Source organism: Amphibalanus amphitrite, unplaced genomic scaffold (assembly GCF_019059575.1).
Source record: "Amphibalanus amphitrite isolate SeventyFive unplaced genomic scaffold, NRLGWU_Aamphi_draft 001216F_arrow, whole genome shotgun sequence".
Classification (NCBI taxonomy): domain Eukaryota; kingdom Metazoa; phylum Arthropoda; class Thecostraca; order Balanomorpha; family Balanidae; genus Amphibalanus; species Amphibalanus amphitrite.
The window spans coordinates 89,605-106,185 of NW_024882710.1; the positions used below are offsets into that span (position 1 = coordinate 89,605).

Below are 16,581 nucleotides of genomic sequence, written 5' to 3' on the forward strand. Positions count from 1 at the left end.
CGTTGCTATTTGATAATTGGTAGATTTGACCTGACTCGAATTATCATTTCTTCCCAGTCAGGATGATCAACGGCGCGCCGGATTTTGTTCGTGTCGGGGGCACAACTGAGAGCTGTATGAATCGCCGCGCTTCCCCGGTCGGCGGTGGTATCGGCGGCATCCATGGCGTGAGATTCAACGACTTCCTTGATCGATCTGTATCGTTAAGAATAAGATCAGATCAATCTGGCTCTCAAGAGATAGTGTAATTCACCCAGCTGCTAGAACCTTGAGATATTCTTATGCTTACAAGGGCTAAATTTGGTTAACTCAGGTTAATTCAAAGTTGTTAATGTATTAAGATACCGGAATAAAGCAGAGCTTTGCGTCGTTATCACGATTTTTCTGACTTACTGGTAGGATTATACGCACAATCATGGATCACCACTGCGATCTCTCACGGCAGGGCTGGAAACTAAAGCTTGGTATACCGGACGCTAGGTGGCGAGCGAGTGCTTAGCTTGTCTGCGTGGTGGCACTGGCAACGGAACGCGTGTGGTCGGCGCTGGGTAATTCCTTGTAGGTGGCGCTAGTGGCGTGTCGTTCTGACCAGGGGTCACACCGCAAGTGGAATTGACGCTTGTGCATGCCAAAGTGGCCCTTCCTTTTCGTGCTGGTGGGATGGGTTTTGCAGTAAGCCAGGCAGTAAGCTTCGCGCGGAACCGTGAAAGATTAACGAAAACCCGAGCTAACCGCATCGAACTGAGGTCCAATTATGAACGTTACTGAGTTCGTTGCACGAACCCCTTTGTCGTTGTTGAATAATTTTAAGGTCGTGCCGCGCGTTCAGGGGTCTGGGAAGGCGATACTTAAACTTGATAAGACAAACATGATTTAGAATGCTGATTACTACGGAGTGGGAAACCCCCTTATCACTTGTCCTGTAACCTATTCTTGTTAGAGAAATCCTGCCTTAACACGTGTTGAACGGTTTGTAATACGTATTGAACGGTTCGATTGGGACGATTTCAAGATACAAAAAAAAGTTCTTACTCAGATTTTGGGCTTCTGAAGTCTTTCTACATCAACTCTAGGCGCGCCACCAATTAACCACTGGCATAAGAAGTACCTAGATGTGACCACTTTGCACTCCTCTCAATAACGTAAGGCGTCTATCATGGGTATGACAAAATGCGTAAAAGTAAGCTATGACTGGTTTGGGTTCTCAATGCAAGGATAAATGTAACCGATCGCTGAAGATATCCTTGCCCAGGGACCAAGCGCTGATTTACAGGAATTTACATGATGATATGCCATGAGCTGCGCCTCTTGTTTCACCTTACTTTAAAGGTTGGTTTTATTGACTCCTTGAGACATTTCATTAATAGACGGCATTATATTAGGCGCTTAAGTTACTACTGGCGGCGATCTTACGTTAAATTTCAATTCAAGTCTGGGGTGCGTGGGTTCGTCACATCTTTATGAACGCTGATGGTAATTAGGCGAAACAAGGCATGATTTGGTAGGATGACGGTTGGTGAGGCGGATATTCACTTACAGGTGAAAAAGAACATTTTGGAACTTTGCATAGAATATAAAATATTGTATGCTAGTGACTGGAATTAGTACCAATTGACAGTTTATTTCGTGAAAAATCTAGACGACATTAATCTGATCTGTTTCGGTATACCCAATGGACCGCACAGTGAAGTGTTACTGACTCAAATCTGGGTTATAAGCCAAGCCAGGCGCTGATAGCTCCGTCGTGGTGACCGTTGACCCCCTGGCCCGACCGACCGCTCCGCTGCGTGTAGTGTTCAACCCTGGTCGTTCTGTGCGTGATGCGTGGCGTCATAATTTGACCATCTGACCACTAATCGGAAGTGGTTGTTTCTGGCGTCAGTGACCTCCTTGATACTCGTCTCGCAACGCAAAACAGCTACCCATTTCCCTTTCCCAGACAGGTTGTTTAAATTTTCACGCTTTATTTTACACTACACGGACAATTTATGACAACTAACCAATGTGCTATTGGTAAATCGTACTCGAGATTGTCAACTTGTCAATCCCGTTGTTTACTTAAACCTAAGCCTAACAGGCGCGGCCTACCTTAATGCTAAACTTAATTAGTGACATCATCGCGGCGCATCAGGTGACACAAAGTCTAGGGGTGGGGTCGTTGGCGGCCCGCTGACTCGGCAGACGGGGTTTGTGCCGCACAGCGTCACTTGTGACCCGACTCCCCTCCTACGCCCTGTCCTAATTCACACCCTACCATCGCGACCGGTTACAAGGGCCAGAAATAGCCAGTAAATGGTCCTCGTTCCGATACAGATTTGAAAAGCGAGCCCTCGCCACTCGCTGGCAAGGCGGGACCCGGATACAGTGAAACCATTACGCTGACCCTCTTCCCTCAGCTGCACCTAAACTTTCCTACCCTCCCATTATCCTACCCCATCCTCACACCTACCCCCGGCCCTGGCGGTCGCGTACAAAGGAACGTAAATGGTTGGCAAATGGTCCCGGCTCCGACACAAATGTAAATGGACCATTGCCGCCTCCGGCAGTGCGGCACCACCCCACGATTCCCATCATTATGCCCCACAGCTGTCCCTATCTGCTAATGGTGGCAAGGCCTGACCCCTACGGGACGGTAGGTCTAGACTGGGGTAGACGCCCGGTAGATATGGGGGGAGGGGGAGAGAATGCGTCTGTGGTGGGCATGGCTGGAGGGCTGGGAGTGGCAGGCAGCCTTCTGCTGATGACTCACTTGATTTTGGCGGCGTCGAAGATTGGTCTTGTTCTTGATGAGTGTTGCACCAGAGAGTCAGAGGAAGAGAGCACTGGTCCAGCCGGCAGAGACTCCCCGGGTGTTCTGTGTCTCTCCTCTTCTGCGGCCCGGTTTTTATTCCTTTCGTTATCCGGTTCCGGCGGGGGGTCGATTTCTGTGACCGGGACAGTTAATCGGTCCTTTCCTGGCTGATCTCCGGCTGCAGCCCCTGACCGGGGCTTCGAGAGGAAGCGTGTCCGGCGCGGCCGAAGCTTCGGATTTCTCCCCTCCTCCGCTGTTTCCGCTGGAGTCGTCCCCCTCGCCGGTGTCGGATGTGACGTTTTCACACTCGATTTCCGCCGGGTGTCGGTTCTTGACTGCACCGGACGCGGCGCTTTCTTCGCACCAGCCTGCACCGGATGCCCTTCCTGCCCTGGCTCCAGCGATGGTGGGGGCGGCTGGCCCATACAGCTGCTGTGAACGGATGTCGAGGCGCCAGCATGTCGGCCCGGGCTCGGCGTCGGGTGGGGTTTGTTTGCGCTACTGTCGGCGAGCGTTTTGATCTTGGAGCGTCAGCCGCCTTAATGGAAGCAGCTGCTCGGGCGTGTGACCCGGTCTCCTCCTTGGTCCCGGCGTCCCGGCAGACAGGGTACTATGTGAGGCAGTTTATATGTATGAAAAATGTAAGATTTTGATGAAAAAAAAATGTTACAGCATTCAGCTGTTACACATTACCAAGTAGCAGGTGATACAGCAAGCTGGCAGGTATTTTGGCAAGTTCAACAAGTTTTTCGCGAATATCTAAGCTTCTAGACGTCCGATCAACACGGGACAAACACCAATCGGTCCCAAATTTTCTCCTTAATCATTTTATGGCCAACGCGACGCGTAGCGAGCCAAGATTGCGAGATATCTGCGTGCAGACATATCTCTTCAGCATTGCGAAGGACACAGGAATGTGGCTGATTCACGTGCGATTGTGAGTGAGGTACCCCCAGTTTGAAGATTCGGCTGTAGAATATGTAGTTTTAAATACGTAGTTTGACGTAGATCTCGGAAAAGTGAGATACGGCCAGAAATGAGTGTGGGTCCCTCCGTTCTGAAGATTCTGATCGGCGCCGATTGAAATAATTCGCCGTGCATATCTCGGCTTATTGACGACCGATTGACACGGGACAAACACCGATCGATACCAAATGGCTCGGGGGGGGGGGGGGAGTAGAGTGGCAAGTTTTCCTACCCGACGAACCCGGAATTATCCCGAGGGGGTAGGGGTGGGAGTAGAGTCGGGGGAACGGGGGGGGGGGTGAGTGCAAGTACCAAGTACTTTCGCAAGTACCAAGCAAGTACCAAGTACTTTTACAAGTACCAAGCAAGTACCAAGTACTTATGCAAATACCAAGCAAGTACCAAGTACTTTGGCAAATACCGAGTACTTATGCAAATACCAAGCAAGTACCAAGTACTTTGGCAAGTACCGAGTACTTTGGCAAGTACCAAGCAAGTACCAAGTACTTTTGCAAATTCAGCAAGTTTTTCGCCAATATCGAAGCTTCTAGACGTCCGATCGTCACCGGAAAAACACCATTCGATCCCAAATTTGTTCCTTAATCTTTTTATGGCCAAAGCGACGCGGAGCGAGCGCAAGATATCTTGTTAGAACCCAATTGCGCCCTATCCTTTAACATGGCTAAGCAAAGGAGACTGAATGCATACACTCCGGCAGTCTATGTCATTGTGGCTTACTTGAACATGTATTATGTGAATCAAGCTCGATACATAATAAATGTAGATATAAATTGCGATGTTTTTTTGCGCAGGTAAATAACTTTACTTGTGTCCGGTATGCTTGTGAAGTGGAACGAAAACGTTTGATGTAACGGACTAGATATATATGAACGTATGCGCCTAGACTGTTATATTTTCAATCGTTTCTCTCAGTTAATATTTTTTATTGTTTCGACAACTTTTTTGACATCAGTTCTAACTTTGTATCATAGCTGTCACCTCTCACGCCTCAGTCCATGTTAAAAATGCCGTATTTCGTCAATTACACCGTAAGTTCATAGCCTAAATGGCAGCTACATTATAAGTTCGACGAGAGAAATAATTTTTGGACTGACGATGGCGGGTTGCTCCCCTGCCTGACATAAAACTCCTTCTTTATCGCAATCAGTTTATGATGCATTCATACTGTCGTGATACAATAGCTACACCATTATTCTATTTGCGCCCCAATGGCGCAATTGCCATGGGCGCAATTAAAATTGAGGTACTTTTTAATAAAAGCGTAGAAGTTACCATAAAGATACTGAAGGATGTTTACTGTTTCAGTGAAATATATTGAAAAAAAGGATTTTTCTTTCCAAATATCACTCTGAAAATCACACATGTATCGCCTATTTTTATAGCCAACGGTTCAAAATGCTGCAAAAAAGCTAAGAAAACGCCGTAATATCTTTGATGGCGTAATGAGCCTTGCTGATTGGCTTCATCGGAGAGCTTGGGCCATAAAAGGAACTATCCAGTGGTAAAAATAATGTTTTCGAAAACAAAATACTAAACATGCCATTGAATTCGTGGGAATGTGGGCGGGCGCAATTAGTTAGGAGGGCGCAATACACCCACTTTCCCCTATATGCTACACCGATCCGTCGCCTGGTGCAGTGGCCCGACCGGCATGGAAACACCGTGGGACGGGAAATGGAACTGGTGATTTTGCCTTAAATTGTGCTTAAAAGATTCCACGCAAGAATGACATGGATGAAGCATAATTAGTGCCAACTGCGCTGCACCTCGTGGACGTAAAAATTAGCCGATCACCCCCCCCCCCCTCCGGTGACGGATAAATGTTATGTCCCGCGAGTGTGAGTTTGGCCCCCCCCCCTTTTGCTAGCGGCTGCGACCGCCAGTGAAAACGTTTAAGTTCTCACGATTATTTTCATTATATTTCCTTTTTACGGCGATCCCACGAACAATAAAGTTACAACGGCGTACATGAATTTAACGGTGACTATCTGGGGCTGCATGCACAAGAAAATTGGAGTGAATTAAAGCAAAAAAAAAACACATTAGGTGTGCTGTGGTAGTAATGCAATATACACATAACTATGCACATCCACACGGGTTGAAGCAGACAGCCGTTATCGACAGGTGTCTCCAGAACCGCGTCTCGCTCCGTGAACTACTCTGAAACGGCCTGCGCGTGTTGACTCACCTGCAGAGAGCGGCGGGCGGCGCGTCGCGCCTCCCTCAGCAGGGTGACCCGGCGCATCGGCAGCTCCCAGCGCAGCTTCAGTCGGGACGTGGCGTCCCCGATCAGCTCGTGCAGCTCGGACCAGCTGAGCTGCGGCAGCTGCGGCCGGCGGGGAGCGGTAGCTGCGGCCGACGGCGGTGGTCTCGGGGCGGCGGCCGGAGCCGGGCCGGACGGCGCGGCGGCGGCTGGACCGGCCGGCGGCTGCTCGCGCTCTAAGGAATGGGGAGGCAGGCGCCGGTTAGAAAGACATAACTTGTAGATGATCAGTGTTATTACCCATTATTAAAAAAATACCTACATTTTCAGCTCAAACTAATCCGTAATATACAACAAACTAATCCGTAATATACAACCACATCTCATAACATAACTATTACTGCATAACCGTTATGTGGTTCAAGACGATTGATTCTTATGTTAATATAATGCAATACTGTGAACACCCATAACTCGGACCACCCTAAATTCCTCACCACGGCATTGCGTCACTAACCTGTCTCTAAATCTGCCATGGCGTTCCGAGCGTACTCCAGTCCGATTCCCAGACTCTCGGCGTCCTGAAACGAACGGTCAACGTGGGTTCGTGAGCTGTTTCCTCTCGTGCACAAGGAACTTAAAGAGTCAGCTATTCAAATATGTCATATCAGATGTTGGAAACACGCTGCCTGCAAACAGCCGACTTTAAATGACAAACAACTGAAAATGAAACCAATTTGAGTGACGTGCAAGCAATAGACTCTTGACAGGAGCGGTGATTGGTGAATCAGCTGAAATACATATCTTACAATGTATGAAGGTAACCTACTCACTCCACTACCCGGCCGATCGCTTAGACATACCTGCATGAGCTCCTCGATGTCGAACTCAATATCCAGCTCCATGACTGCGCGGCGTGCGGTCTCCCGGCACCGGTCGGCTGAGGCTCTGCCGATTTTCCTACAACTCGACGACGCACTCCACTCCCTGTCACGGTCGGAACGCTACTGGCTGGAGAGGACGCTCCTGATCCCCCAGACGCTTTTGGCGGATGCATACCATTTTTTGAAATATGCGACCAGTATAGGGTGGACTACTTTCAGACCAGCGTATTCAAAACCCTTCGGGTACTGATAACGCGCGAGCGACGCCGGCCGCCCGACCCAAGGAGGGGGATTAGTGATCCGGGAGCGACCGCTGATACCTGGAAGGGTCAGAAGTCGTTCTAGTTTACCCCGACGGCACAGCGGGATAGCCGGCAGGGGACCGGGGGGCCGAGGACGCCGGTGTCTAATTAGTCCTGCGATAGCGGCTCCGGTGAAACTACTGGGAGGAGGCAGTCGTGGCAAGCACATCTGGAAAGTCACAGAAGTTGGTTTCAACCTCCCTTGTAGTGCAGACCTCCAAAATTTCGAGGATATGGAAACGGAAAGGCAGAGTCGCTATCTGCCGATGTGCTACAGAATCGCTCCTACTCCAACTCCGACTCGTCAGCTCTTCTTTTCTTCCTCCAGCGCGCCTTCCCAGTCTTTATTTCTCTCTCTCTCTCTCTCTCTCTCCCTCTCTCTCTCTCTCTCTCTTCTCTCTCTCTCTCCCTCTCTCCCTCTCTCTCTTTCTATCTCTCTCACTCTCTCTCTCTCTCATTATCTTTCCTTCTCTATCCCTCTTTCTCTTTCTCTCTTTCTCTCTATCTCTTGTTCTCTCTCCTAGCTTTGTTATATAACTTCTTTCGGGTTCAGTCGTACTTACCAGTCACGGCGGCCAGCAAATGTTCGACAAGAGGCGCCCGCCGACTGGCAAGCTCAGTCAGGCTCCGTCCACCTGGCGGGTAGACTGTGCCGCAAGGCTTCTCTGTATTGCGGTACAGCTCAACCGCCGCGCCGAACCGCGGAAAGGCGCACACAGATGCCACAGATGGAAGACTCGGCTCCTACCCAACTACACAGCAGACAGAAGACACACTTTCTGAATGTTATAACTACATGTTGAATGTTAATAAATGTATTTTTTGCTTCATTTGATTTTGAATTCATTTCTAACAATATGTGTTTACTGTTAAGAGACCCAGACTCTGAAGATGTGGCCGCCTTCTTTGGTTTTCAGTTTCCGAGACCCTGGTGAAGTACTGGGAAGTTCCTTTTTGTTCCATTTTTCGCCTGGAAAGATCTCATGCAGTAACATCTGCTCATATTAACGCAAGTTACCAGGAAAATGCTTTACCCCATATTCCATAATATTTACCAGTATAACGCCTTTTGGGGCGACTAACGGAGCGAGCGAGAGGGTGAGCCTTGCACGTGCGAAATTTCGAGGGGGTACCTCCAGCTGACTTGTGCACGGCACCCTACTAACCGGTCTCTAGCGATGTGCCAAATTTGAGCACAATCGGCCCAGCCGTTCTCGAGATCTGGAAGCGGCACCCTGCACGTGCGCACGTGCAAAATGGGTCCCAACTGGCTTTAACACGGCACCCTACTAACCGGTCCCTAACCATGTGCCAAATTTGAGCGCCATCGGTCCAGCCGTTCTCGAGATCTGGAATCGACCCCTGCACGTGCGCACGTGCAGCAGCACCCCAACTCTGGCACATGGATATGCATTGCCTAGTGGGTGCCTACCTACATGCCAACTTTCAGCGCAATCGGCCAAGTCGTTACCGAGATATTGCAACAATTACAAAAGTGACACCTCTTCGTTTTGCACGTGGCACGTGCATAAGGGGTCACCCACATGCATCGGGAATAGTCCAATACTTGGTAGAACTGGTAGAAGGAATGAAGCTACCCTACAAAAATTACCGCGTGTAAATCGGTCAAGTGGTTGCTGAGATATAAGCGTCGCAAAATCGTGACCACGGCCGGCCGGCTGGCCGGCCGGCCGCTCATACTCAGAAATTTCCGTTAATCTAAGGAAAGACTACGCTCGCTTCGCTCGCTCCGTAAAAAGACCTAAACCGCGTTCAACGACGTCAGTAAAATCAAATTGTAACAGCGTAAATTAACACATTTCGGTATGGTATGCTCCGATACGCTCGGTGCTATCCCTAAATGTCTGCTTTACCTATCAAAGTATTCTAATCCAGCGCTGGTAAGAACGGAGCCTTCAGCATCTCCATCCCTTGATTGGTGGATACGGCTCCCAATGCGTGTCGAGAGCCCCTTGGACATGCTTGTACCTGAAAAAGTCATTCGCTCTCATAGGTGTTGTCAATAATGACGTCTTATCGCTGCAAAATACATTCCAGTCATGTCGCTGGTTACACATTACACATTAATTTAATTCCAGTAAAACACGTACATTCGGGGACCGAATGTATGTATACTTAATGGTTCGATGGGTCTTACTTCTTTTTTGATCCTGCTAGTCGTCCTCTTGCAATTTGTTCTTTTAAGTCACGGTAACATTTCTGGGCATTCACATATCTGAAAATGGCAAATAAATGATCAATGCTGTTAATATGGTAATATGCTTCTCTGGATGGTAGAAATGAAATGCTAAGAAAGGAACAAGGGTAAAAGTGGTGTAAACTCGGCATTTGCTCAGTACCTACTCAGCAAACCTACCACAAGACAATAAGCTGTACGTACGTAAAGTCGTTTTATAGCCTGGTCACTTACTCTATCTCGGTTTTCTGGCACCTGTCCAGCATGCGCGTGCGCAGGCTGTCGTCGGATGTGGCGTGCTGTTCGAACCAGGCGTCCCGCTCTGCCAGCCATTGGCGGCCGTAGTCGTGGGACACCATTCTGGCCATTATCTCCTTATCCTGACCGAGACGGGCGAGGGGACCCCTCAGCGCTCTGGGATAGTTGAGCATAATCTCGCGACTGTCACAGTTAAATCATGGCAAAGCGTGAAGGATCAAAATGAACCAGACATAACAACAAGCCCTTTTTGGTTTTGGCTTGTTTTGTTTGGAACAAGCTCTTTCGGGCTGAAAACACCAATGCGTAGCATGGGATAATAGGATGGGGCGTAGACATTGGGCTGTGGGGGACTGTGACGGTGATCCAGGGAAGCGAGACCGTCCAGGTGGGACCACATTGCCTCGTTGGGACAATCCCCCTCCCCCCCCGCCTCTCAAGTGGTCTCCCCGGTCCCCCTGAGAGGATTTTAACGGGTCGTGGTGTGGACCCAACCTCAACCGCCGGTTTTCAGGTGGGGTGGGGTGACCGCCAGCCCGAAAAGGAGCGGGAGGAGGCATGCGGATGGGTTATGTTCTGAGCATAGAGGACAGATGATGAACACGCCCTATTTACTATTTTGGTGAACACGCCATATTACTATATTGGTGTACTATTTCGCGTAATTACTATAAAAAATGGCTATGGGTTCTAAGCTAGTTTTGAAATCTTAATAGTCGTCAAAATACCTAGTCCTAACCAAAGAGCAAAAGCACAAAAACCACACACAAGATTGCTGAATAAATCTGAAACGTTACATTAATATGAGGACGACATTTTTTAGTAAAACATGGTATCTTAACTTACCCTAAGCATCTTTTAAATTAGTTATCTCATAGTTTTACTTAGGTTTAATTTAGTTTATGTTTTCGTAACAAGTAATATTTTAAGGGGGAATCTTTTTGACTACCTTGCTTTATCTGTAACCACTGGTGGATCCAAGGGGGGGGGGGCAACCGGGCCAAAGTTAGGGCTAGGGGGCGGCCAAAACATGATTTGCCCCCCCCCCTTCCAAATCAAATTCCCCCTTTAACCCTCGCCCGCACATGGGGGGGGTTGCCCCCCCCCCCAGGTAGTCTTTCTGCTCTGCACTCAACATTTTTAGAGCTAGAAGGCTGATTTTTCGCATAGCTGCTTCTCTATCCTTTCTTGATGTCCACTGAAAATTTCAAGTTTCTGTAATTTTTGGTTTCGGAGATATGACCTTGTTTTTCAGGTCATGTCATGACCCAAATGGCCAATTCTCAACATCTTGCGTTTGCCATGTGCCTTGTTAGCTTTTGACACCCTGATTTCGGCCTTTTTTGGCAGTCTTACCTCCCACCTATCATGGAACATGTTGTTCGACGATGTACAGGGGTCAAGGTCAGGGTCAAGGTCAACCTAGGTCATCTAAGATAATTGCGTTTTAGGCAAGCTGAATTTACTTTTTGTGAAGTTTTTTGACTGCATTTTTGGGAAAAGCTTCTCAGATCATGATTTCATGTAATATGGACCCAAAAACAATCGGTGCACACATCAGTATACACACAGACACACACAGACATACAAACACATATAATTGACCTTGACCTAACTTGACCTGAAATGACCTCAGCAGCAAAATTCTGGTCGGGTAGTGTGACAAAGAGGTTCTAGCTGGCTTGGCACCAGAAAACAGCATCGTCATCGGTATTTGATAAGCAGCGCACTTGATATCCAACGGTGACCCAAAACAGCAACATTTTTTAGTTTGACCTGACCTGGAAGGTCAATGACTGACCTGAGAAGGTAAAACTGGGTATCATTGGATTCGTCTCTTCCCAAATAATTTTTTTGGTCTTTACCGCTAAGCTCTATCTCCAACAGGAACGAAATGGCGCGGGGGGTGGCAACCCCCCCCCCCCCATGTGCGTTCTAGGATGGGAAAATGGCATGTGCGGGCGAGGGTTAAAATCTCCTCAGGACTGCAATTCACAAAAAAAATGACGACATGCATGCAACATAAGGCAACAAATCCTCACTTCCAATCCCAATTAATCCAAGTATATGAAAAGCGGGAAATTTTGTCATTGATAACCTTCGTAGACCTGATCTTTTGGCCGGCTTTGGCCCCTCCCTTTGAAAACGGCTGGATCCGCCCGTGTCCTGTAACTGTAACTTACGTGAATGTACGAGGGCAGAAATGATTTGCTGCTGCCAGACTTTTTCTTCTTGTCACGGTCGTCGTGAACAGTGGCACAGGGAAACTGGCTGGCCATTGGCTGAGAATTGTATGGCGAATTGTCTCCATCGCGGGCCGACTCCAGCCCTGGGCAGTGACACTGAATACCTGTAGGTGATAACGTGCATTTAGTGCATGCCTACTGAATCAAAAGTAGACTATCTTATTGTCTCCTCGAAAGCTTGGTTACATAATTTGCATTTGTGTGTTGCATAATAAGCAGGCAAAACGCTGGTCGAAGTGGGTAATTTATCAATCCATTCGAGCAATGAAGATGTCTCTTACCGTTCATTATCACTTGATATTAATAGTTCAAAAGACACTTTTGGGTATCTATAATAAAAATGATGCCACGTGACTACCCGGTATACTCTAGAACAAACGTTTTCCGGCTACACACTTATTATACGAAAATCGTTCATCTGCTTCAAAATATCAACGCTTAATTTACGGTCTACTCATCATAGAAAGTTATCATAATGTGAAACTTAATTTTGCATCTGTTCTACATGGTGCTGCTGGGGCTCTGCATTGGCAAATTCCTTGGCAAATTCTATTTGATAAATTTTAGCAATTAAAAAGACTGCCACGTGACGTGTTGATCAACCCAAAATACCACAAATAACAAAATTGGATTAAAGCGAAAACCATACAACACAATGGCCGTTTTCACACGACGGCAATCTGGTACACATTTGGTGCACATCTGGTACAGATTATGGTGCAGATCTGATCAAATCAGGTTCAGTGTGTCTCTTAGCAGCTATCAGCTAGGGTTGCACTAATTGCTTATATGCCTGCTTTGTCATATTATCAGAGAGTATCATCGATTAAAACACTGAAATAAATTCATAAAATGAAGATGTTTGCTGTAAAAGAAATTACGTGCAGATTTGGTCAAATCAGGTGCATTCGCCGGATAGCCCGTCGTGAAACGGCTACTGTCTACAATAGTATAATGGCATGAAGGCGTAGGGTGGTAATGAAGTTGGAGGTATTCATTAGCCGTTTTCACGACGGGCTTTCCGGCAAATGCACGTAATATGACCAAATCTGCACCTAATCTCTTTTACAGCCAATATCTTCATGGGGTTATATTTCGGTTGGTTTGAGGCTCGAGCTTTTGTCAATGCATGGTAAAACAATTATTTCGGAACCAGCTTAATTTTCAAAACATTTATATTTTTACGCTAGCATGTTTTTTTTTCTCAAATGCGACTCAGAGCCGGTACATAGGTATACCTAATCATCTAATTTATTACGTAAAGTAAAACATTTCATTAATAAACATTGTTGCAAGTCCCTCAGAAATCAGCCCCGGGCAGCGACATATAACTGCCGGCCGGCCGACCGGCCCCGGGTGGCTGGAAGCAGGGGCCGGTCACTGTTTGGTCCGGATGTGTAGGAGCGGTAGCAACACTCCTTTTTCAAGTATATTCGCATATTTTTTTAGGCACATCGACATGAAATGTCATTAGGTATCTGATACGATGCGGGATCACAGACTAGAGATCCAGCTTATAACTTATATTTAATGTTTAACCGATGAATCAAATCAACAGGACTATGTACGATGCATGTCGGACACGTACCCAGAATTTCGCCCAAGAGGGGGTCACCTGCTGGTCACCTGACCCCGGGCCCGCGAGTCACCCGGGGGTCAGCTCAGGCAAGGATGTATCCAGGACCTTTCGATGGGAGGAGGGAGGCACGGTGGGTCCAGTCTCAGTGGCAGACGGGTCTCTTTAAAACGGTCTTTGCATGAGAAAATGTGGAAAATTGGCAAATAAAAGTATCATTTATGCCCGAGGAGTGTGCCTAATGTACACTAATGCCTAATGTACATACATGGTATTTTCGAGCGAGCGAAGCGAGCGAGCTCCTCAGAGTCACCGGTGTGTGACGCGCTCAGAGGTGCCAGTGAAAGGCCGTCAGATGCGCTGGTGTTTGGTCCTCACAGGCGCCGTTGCGGGGTCTTAGGGCTTAGAGACACTGGTGGGGCCATCATTGGCATGTGTGTGGCCCTGCAAAATGGCCTGCAAGTGGAAAGTGGCCCTTCATAGGCTGGCAAGGACACTCAGAGGCTAGTAAGAGGCCCTCAGAGTCACTGGTACGTGGCCCTCAGAGGCGCCGGTGTGGGGACTCTCAGAGCCGCCGATGTAGGCCCTTAAGATGCGTTGGTGGGGGGTCCCTTGGAGGTGGCGCGAGGGGCCTTGCAGTTGCCGTTGTGGATGCCTTTAGAAACACTGGTGTGGGCCGTGTGTCTATCACAGACGGATGTGGAGCCATAGCAGCCAATCCCTCGTTGGCCGTTACTAGGGCCCTGAGCGGCCGGCGAGGTCTCTCAGAAACCGGCATTGGGCCTTTATGAAGATAATTGTGGCTACATAGGAGCCAATAACGTGCCCCCACAAGCCTGTGGTGTCCTTCCGAGTTGAAGTGCGGCCAGCGCGAACCCTCTGCTGCCAACTGGCGCCGCAGGGCCCCTCGGTTTCGAAGAAACCCTAAACCCGAGAACGGGCACGTACCCCCTCGCTCCCTTGCTATGTCACTGAATCCAAGTGATCAGGGATCCTTTAGGTAATCAGGGGCGTTTCAGATGACCAGGGGTTTCAATTGATCAGGGGCTACCAGGTGACCATGGGCCCCTCTGGTAACCAGGCCTTAAGGGGCCCTCAGATGACCTCAAAGGGCTCTCAAATGGCCTTAAAGGGCCCTCAGATGGCCTCAAGTAACCAGGGACCCCATCAATAACCAGGGCCCCTCAGTAAACGGGGGCCACTCAGGTAACTGTAGGAGTCCCGCAGATAACCAGGGGCGGCAAGGTTTCTCAGGTCCGTTTTTTGACAAGGCTCTTATTGACTCAGCCGTGCGAGCCCTTTGCCATCAGCAGAGGGCCCTTTCAAGCCTTTTGAGGGCCGTTTAACGTCTCTTGAGTTCCCATTGAGGCCTTCTAAGGGCCCTTTGAGCAGTCGAGGGGTCTTTGAGGCCTTTTGAGGGCCTCTTGACGTCAGCTGAGGACCGTTGGACGCCAGCTGAGGACCGTTTTTGGGCCTTCTGATGGCCATTAGACGCCAATGGATGACCACCTGACACCAACTGGGGCCCTCTGACACCAGCTAAGGGCCCTTTAAGTTTGACGCTAGCTCAGGGCCCTCTGACATCAGCTGGGGGCCCTCTGACGCTAGCTCAAGACCCTTTGATGCTCTTTAAGGCCTTCTGAGGGCCCCTTGAGGCTTTTTGAGGGCCGCTTGACGCCAACTGAGGACCGCTGGACTCCAGCTGAGGACCGTTTGAGGCCTTCTGATGGCCATTTGGCGCCAGCTGAGGGCCATCTGGCACCATCTGGCGTTTGACGTTAGCTGAGGGCCCTAATTGAGGCTATCTAAGGGCCCTTTAAGGCCATCTGAGAGCCCTTTGAAGTCATCTGGAGGGCCCCTTAAGGCCATCTGGGGCCCTTCGAGGCTATCTGAGGGCCCTTTGACACCATCTAAGGGCCCTTTGACACCAGATGAGGGCCCTATGACGCTAACTGAGGGCCCTTTGAGGTAATCTGAGGGCCCTTCGAGGCCATCTGAGGGCCTTTTGAGACTATCTGACTGCCCTTTAAGGCCATTTGAGGGCCCTTTGTACACGGTCTTCCATGGTCTAAGGATTAGTTAGAGGCCCATTTGAGGCGGCCGAAGGCCGCCTCAAATGGGCCCCTCTTCCTTCGAGCTGGGCCCCCCAACTCGAATGGGGGGGCACGGGCCCGTGTGCCCCCCCCCCCCCTAGTGTGCGCCCTTGGGTGAAACTATAAGCGGAAGATCGACTGGTGGTGTTTTCGTCTCCATCAGCCCTGTAGGTAGGTACCTACTTTTTGAGTTGTTGCAAGGCTATAGAACTCCTGTCTTCAAGGGTGCCGAAAGGCAAGCCGAAAGGGTCTTCAAGATTACTTTACTTATACTTCACTGGGGTTGGGAAATATGGCAGCAATTTTATTGTAGACAAATCTTGCGCTCTACTTGCAAGATACGCGTGAGCGTGTGTTCTCTTAGCAGCGCACTTCTGCTCGTACCTTACAATGATTGATGCTTACTGGTTCATCTAGGATTTTCTGTACGGTCGTCAAGTTAGATGTAAGTGAATCCTAATCTATAATCTAAGATTCGGAATCAGGTGAGCCCCTACGATTTGGACCAAACTTGGTCAGTGGATAGTACGTAACGTCCTGATTACGATGCACCCAAAATCTAAGCTCGGCCCGCCATATTTACGAAGTAACGGATGTTTGAATTTCAAGGTCATTCGGGAGAGCCCCTACGATTTCCGTCAAAATTTGTGTACGGACACTCTAGATGCTCCTCATTACGAATATCACAAAATTTAAGCTCGGCCCGCCATATTTACGAAGTTACGGAGGTTTGAATTTCAAGGTCATTTGGGTGAGCCCCTGCGATTTCCGTCAAAATTGGTATACGGACATATTACATCCTCCTCATTACAAATATCATAAAAGTTAAGCTCGGCCCGCCATATTTTTCACGTTACGGAGTCACAAAGTTACGGAATTTCAAGGTCATTCGGAGAGCCCCTCCGATTTTCGTCAAAATTTATATGCAGACACATTACATGCTCCTCATTACGAATATCGTAAAAGCTAAGCTCGGCCCGCACTGTTTCAAAAGTTAATGAGGTTTGAATTTCAGTGAGTTTCAAACCTCAGTAACTTTTGAAA

At 48.6% G+C, this 16,581-nt stretch overlaps 1 protein-coding gene across 2 annotated transcripts in view; it reads right to left on the reverse strand.

Moving 5' to 3' along the window:
- Positions 1 to 12,414, reverse strand: part of LOC122371214 — an 85,388-nt gene extending 72,974 nt beyond the window's left edge. Inside the window, exons 1-8 of one of the 2 annotated variants that reach the window (XM_043347364.1) lie at positions 12,150 to 12,414; positions 11,806 to 11,972; positions 9,599 to 9,744; positions 9,326 to 9,403; positions 9,042 to 9,156; positions 6,845 to 8,137; positions 6,499 to 6,562; positions 5,967 to 6,217 (exon numbers count right to left, since the gene is read on the reverse strand). In XM_043347364.1, coding sequence (XP_043203299.1) covers positions 5,967 to 6,217; positions 6,499 to 6,562; positions 6,845 to 6,886 — 357 coding nt within the window. In that variant the 5' untranslated portion in view covers positions 6,887 to 8,137; positions 9,042 to 9,156; positions 9,326 to 9,403; ... (1 more) ...; positions 11,806 to 11,972; positions 12,150 to 12,414. Of the gene's footprint in view, positions 1 to 5,966; positions 6,218 to 6,498; positions 6,563 to 6,844; positions 8,138 to 9,040; positions 9,157 to 9,325; positions 9,404 to 9,598; positions 9,745 to 11,805; positions 11,973 to 12,149 lie in introns of those variants that run through there. The other variant, XM_043347363.1, reaches the window with a different exon arrangement.
- Positions 12,415 to 16,581: the final 4,167 nt, after the last annotated feature.